General features: G+C 43.5%; 1 protein-coding gene across 1 annotated transcript in view; it reads left to right on the forward strand.

Moving 5' to 3' along the window:
* The first annotated feature begins 293 nt into the window (after positions 1-293).
* LOC112102859 (vitamin D3 hydroxylase-associated protein-like) overlaps positions 294-6,056 on the forward strand; it is a 69,965-nt gene continuing 64,202 nt past the window's right edge. The window contains exons 1-3 of the mRNA XM_026651945.1: positions 294-503; positions 2,403-2,516; positions 4,026-4,169. Of these exons, the coding sequence (XP_026507730.1) occupies positions 294-503; positions 2,403-2,516; positions 4,026-4,169 (468 nt within the window). The remainder of the gene's footprint in view (positions 504-2,402; positions 2,517-4,025; positions 4,170-6,056) is intronic.

The following is a 6,056-nucleotide window of genomic DNA, read 5'->3' on the forward strand; positions in this document are numbered from 1 at the left end:
TCCCGTTGACGTTCAACATCTCATTCCAAACGGGACGGCCTCTTGGCCTTCTCAGAGGAGAAATGAAGTCCCCACTCGGCTATCGCTGACGGGGCAAAGGTTCAGTGCCAGGGTGAAGTCCAGGGTTTAGGACGCCCAGCTCTGGAGTTTTATGCTGTCCCTTTTCAGAACTGGTCTCTAGCTGACTGCGCGCTGCAGGCGGTTAAGTAGCACCAGCCTTCGCCTGTCCTTTCCTGCTAGCGCGCCCGAGCCCAGCGTATCGGCAGGCGTGAAGGCTGGGAGACGGTCCCGCTATGATCCAGGCAGATTGGAGGCTGCTCCTGCCTGAGGGCGAGGTCTATCCTCGCGCCGTGGTAGCCCTGCTCTGCGGCTCAGCCGCAGCGGTGCTGGCGCTGAGATGGGTGGCGCAGAGACGGATCCAGGAGAAGATGGAACAGGCAAGGAGGACGCGGGATCTCAGTCTAGAACGAATGGAGAAGGTGGCTCGGCGGTTTAAACAGCAGGTAACTTTTACTTTCTGGCCGGGGGTGGATTTGTGTCGCCTTAAACAAGTGGGTGGAGATTGTTCATTCCCTAAACGATCATTTGGGGCAAGATCATGCCGAGCAGCGGCCCACCTCGAGGGGGAGCTCCCTTCCATATACAGTGATGTACCCCCTTTATCAGGTGCAGCCCGCTGCACCCCCATTCTCCACGGCCTCAGCCCTTCCTTTCCCTTTGGAGGGCCATGGGCCCTTGGTGTAACGCCCAGGCAAAGGGACTTTATTTCTGCTTAACTTTTGCATACGAATGAGCAGAAGGGGTTCTGGCACACACTGCTGCAGTGTGTATGTAGCTCTTAGATTGTAAGGTCCTTGGAGCAGAGATTGTATAAACTGACAGTTATTGCTAGTTGCAAATTGCGGGCAGAAGAATGTGAAAATGTTTGATTCTTTTTCCATCTAAATATTACCTTTTGAAAATGGTGACTGAAAAATCAGCTGAAAAATCAAGGCACTAACTAGACAAAGATAAGGCTGTACAGAAAAGTAATGCAAGTATGTCACACGACTCAAAATGCTGAGGTTGCTGCAGCTCCTTGGACAAAGAGGTCATTAGTGGGTTTTCTGCATGAGAAGGCGCTGTATTATTAACAGGAACTTGGCTGTCAGTTCTTCCTCCTCCTGCGTGGTCTGTTGCATTGCAAGGCTACCTCTTTTAAAGTGAACATCTTGACAAAGCCCTGGCCGGGATGATTTAGTTGGGGATTGGCCCTGCTTTGAGTAGGGGGTTGGACTAGATGACCTCCTGAGGTCCCTTCCAACCCTGACATTCTATCATTCTATTATTTAGTCTACAGAAGAGAAGAGTGAGGGGGGATTTGATAGCAGCCTTCAGCTACCTTAAGGGGGGTTCCAAAGAGAATGGAGCTCGGCTGTTCTCAGTGGTGGCAGATGACAGAACAAGAAGCAGTGGTCTCAAGTTGCAGTAGGGGAGGTCTAGGTTGGATATTAGGAAAAAGTATCACACTGGGAGGGTGGTGAAGCACTGGAATGGGTTACCTAGGGAGCTGGTGGAATATCCATCCTTAGAGGTTTTTAAGGCCCCGCTTGACAAAGCCCTGGCTGCGATGATTTAGTTGGGGATTGGTCCTGCTTTGAGCAGGGGGTTGGACTAGATGACCTCCTGAGGTCTCTTCCAACCCTAATCTTCTATGATCTTTAAAAATCCCCCGTTGGAGGTGATTAGCAGAGCTAGGCAGAAATCATCCAGCAAAGTAATCGCTGATCAAAAATGGCAAAACAATTTCATAGGGAAACTGCTGCAAAATTGCCGTTTACAAGACTCAAAATGGAACTCTTTTCTGGCTTGTTTCCTGCAAAATTTACCGTGATTCTTCTGTTGTTACTAAAAGGTTTTCTCTGCATCACTTTGTAAATCATTATCAGAATTTGTAAAATAAAATTTCTGCAGCTATTTCCCGCTCCCCTAATTTGCCCCGACCCAGCTAACTCGATTTTGGCAGACCACCTGCTTGAGTGCTCTTGCTGAAATCAACCAACGTCGTTCTTTTTCGATAAGTCTCTGCTTTGTCCCATAATGTAACCAGAAGATAAGCTCCAATGCTGTAAGGAGCTTCACCTGGGCGGACTCACACCGAGTCCAGGAGAACGGATTCTACCATGTTGGCTGGGGATATATCTATTGAGGAGGAGGAGGAGCGTGGACTTAGGTAGGAGGAGCATGAATAAATCATCCCCAAGAGGTTTTTAATATTCCTGGATGGTGTTTATAAGCTCACCCAGGGAGTCAAGCTCATCCCTGCTGTAACTCTGAGTTACTCCCGGAGCGTAATTGATCCACTGTGTGTAGTATCTTTTCTGTACACCTTCCCTGTGTAACAAGGCATCTACACCTTGTAGAACCCAGGGATACAGGCTGGTCACATCCTCTCCCTGCCGCTTGTGGAGCTGGCTGAGAAACTGAAGGAAGGTTCCCTCTCTCCAGAGAGTGTCCTCTACACATACATAGATCAGGTGAGTACAGCAAGATGTACTGGCCCTATAAAGTTAGGAGGGGAAGCCTCTGTGTTTCTGCTGGGTAATGTAGTCTCGGGTGGAAAGAGAGGGGAACTACCACAGCGATGCTCAAATATTCCGGTAATGGGGGGCAGTATGAAGCCCTAGGAAATTGCATGCAGCGCACTGGAATTTTTAGCAGTGGAGAATAGGTACTACACATGTCCTCTTAGGTGGGGTGTTTGCAGAAGAGACTGAAGTAGAAAAGCGAGCCGTAAATGTAACGTCGTCAGTAGACCTGCTCAGGAATTTTTAAACAAAAGGTTTTTTTCAATCGGAAAATGCCGATTGGTGGAAACAGAAACTTTTGGTGGGAAAGGGTTGGTTTGGATGAATTTTTTGACTTGACCGTAGTTGAATTTTTTTCAATTGGCCAAATAGATGTTTCAATATTTTCTAAATGAAAAATTCTGGTGTCCCAGTCTGAAATGGCTTTTTGTTTCAAAATGTAAGCTAATGGCAGTTAAAAAAAACTAAGAAAGGGTTAACATGTAAATAAAACGTTGCAATTGACCCAAATCCCTTTTTTTCCTTTGGATTTTCAGTTCATGAAAATTTCAACTTTGTTCCACTTAGGATGAGAAAAATTTTTATGGGCCAGGAAAATCCTTCCCCACCCACCACTAGTCATTGGAAGTGGGGATAAAACCCAGGACCTTTGGATCTAAAAGTGTGAGCCACTTTGCGTGAGCTAAAACCTCTTTTAGCTCCCCTTACCCAAGCCTGTAGAAGACTCATCATTTATGCATGGCCCAGCCACTAGAGGGTGACAGAGCACCACACAAGCATGAGCTACGTTCTCCAGGTGCATTCTGGGAAGTTGGGTATCTTGGCGGAGTGGGGGGGATTTGGTAAGGAGAGATGTAGTCTGGCACCTCTAGCTCACCAATTGGAATTTGGCCCAGAACCTCAGTATTGCCAAGTCATGAGTCAAGTGCTAAAAATCAAGAAATTGGCTGGCTTAAAAATCCTAAGAATTAAATAAACATTGGGGTTCATTTTATTTGCCTTCTGGTATCTGAGCCCTTCGGATTAACAGGCTCAAGCTTTTCTCTGCAACCACCAGGTACTATTTTTTTTAAAAATGAAAGTTGAGAGTCTCAAGTCATCACATGACTCCAGGAGCTGGGACTTTAAAAAAAAACCCACCCTGTACGTTGCAAGAGTTGGCAACATTGGAGACCAAAAGTCATCACCATCTTAATAGCTGTTCGGTGGCCTATGTCAGATGAATAGGACAAGCGCTCAGAGCACAAAATTGTTCTAACAACTGATCACAATGAGCATACTTCTTAGCATACTCTCTATAGAAAGGCCAAGGACTGAATCTAAAGTCTGAAAAATGAAGCCCCGAAGGTTTGGCAAGGTCTCTCTTTTCAACCTCAAATATACTGTCTTTATTCATTGTTATACCCCTTCCCTTCTCGGTGTGTTCGCCCTGCCGCTGTTCTCCGTGTCCACGGAAAGGCCTTGGAGGTGACCCGGGAGGTGAACTGTGTGACAGATTTTATGCAAGGCTGCGAGGAGCAACTGCGGGAAGTGCGAAGGCAGAAGGAGAGAGGGTTACTGTATGGAGTTCCCATCAGCATCAAGGATCACATTGGCTGCAAGGTTGGCACGGTATTTTCTATAAACTGCTGGTCTGTTGACTACCTTGTACCGTTCTAAGTAAGCACAGGTGTTCATAAAAGCCTGGGAATTTAGACTTTTGAAAGGGGCATTTTATCTCAAACAAGTCACCCTAAAAATTTCAGACTAAAGACAGCTAATAAGTAGGGCTGTCCATTAATCACTGTTAACGCAAACGATTAATTCAAAAAAAATTAATCACTATTAAAAAGATTAATCACACTGTTAAACAGTAGAATATCAATTGAAATGTATTAAATATTTTGGTTGTTTTCTACATTTTCAAATATATCCATTTCAATTACAACACAGAATAGAAAGTGTACAGTGCTCACTTTATATTATTTTTGATTACAAAGATTTGCATGGTAAAAATGATAAACAAAAGAAATAGTATTTTTCAATTCACCTCATACAAGTACCGTAGTGCAATCTCTTTATCGTGAAAGTGCAACTTACAAATGTAGGGTTTTTTTGTTACATAACTACACTCAAAAATAAAACAATGTAAAACATTAGAGCCTACAAGTCCACTCAGTCCTACTTCTTGTTCAGCCAATCGCTAAGAGAAACAAGTTTGTTTACATTTACGGGAGATAATGTTGCCCACTTCTTAATTACAGTGTCACCTGAAAGTGAGAACAGGCATTCGCGTGGCACTGTTGTAGCCGACATCACAAGATATTTACATGCCAGATGTGCTAAAGATTCATATGCCTCTTCATGCTTCGGCCACTATTCCAGAGGACATGCTTCCATGCTGATGATGCTCATTAAAAAAATAATGCATTAATTAAATTTGTGACTGAACTCCTTGGGGGAGAATGGTATGTCTCCTGCTCTGTTTTACCTGCATTCTGCCATATATTTCATGTTATAGTAGTCTCGGATGATGACCCAGCACATGTTGTTGTTCATTTTAAGTACACTTTCACTGCAAATTTGACAAAATGCAAAGAAGGTACCAATGTGAAATTTCTAAAGATAGCTACAGCACTCGACCCAAGGTTTAAGAATCTGAAGTGCCTTCCAAAATCTGAGAGGGACGAGGTGTGGAGCATGCTTTCAGAAGTCTTAAAAAAGCAACACTCTGATGCAGAAACTACAGAACCCAAACCACCACGAAAATCAACCTTCTGATGGTGGCATCTGACTCTGATAATGAAAATGAACATGTTTTGGTCCGCACTGCTTTGGATCATTATTGAGCAGATCCCATCATCAGCATGAATGCATGTCTTCTGGAATGATGGTTGAAGCATCAAGGGACGTATGAATCTTTAGTGCATCTGGCAGGTAAATATCTTGCGACGCTGCCTACAACAGTGCCATGCAAATGCCTGTTCTGACTTTCAGGTGGCATTGTAAACAAGAAGCAGGCAGCATTATCTTCTGCAAATGTAAACAAACTTGTTTGTCTGAGCGATTGGCTGAACAAGAAATAGGACTGAGTGGACTTGTAGGCTCTAAAGTTTTGCATTGTTTTATTTTTGAATGCAGTTATTTTTTGTGCATAATTCTACATTTGTAAGTTCAACCTTCATGATAAAGAGTTTGCACTACACTACTTGTATTAGGTGAATTGAAAAATACTATTCCTTTTTTACAGTGCAAATATTTGTAATAAAAAGAAATATAAAGTGAGCACTGTACACTTTGTGTTCTGTGTTATAATTGAAATCAATATATTTGAAAATGTAGAAAACACCCAAAAATATTTAAATAAATGGTATTCTCTTATTGTTTAACAGCTCGATTAATTGCGATAATTTTTTTTAATCGCTTGAGAGCCCTACTAATAAGATTTCTAATGGACGGCCTCAACCTTTGAACGGCTTTCGATGAGACTCTTTAACCACAGACTCCGGG

Source organism: Terrapene carolina, unplaced genomic scaffold (assembly GCF_002925995.2).
Source record: "Terrapene carolina triunguis isolate 2854851 unplaced genomic scaffold, T_m_triunguis-2.0 Scaffold110, whole genome shotgun sequence".
Classification (NCBI taxonomy): domain Eukaryota; kingdom Metazoa; phylum Chordata; order Testudines; family Emydidae; genus Terrapene; species Terrapene triunguis.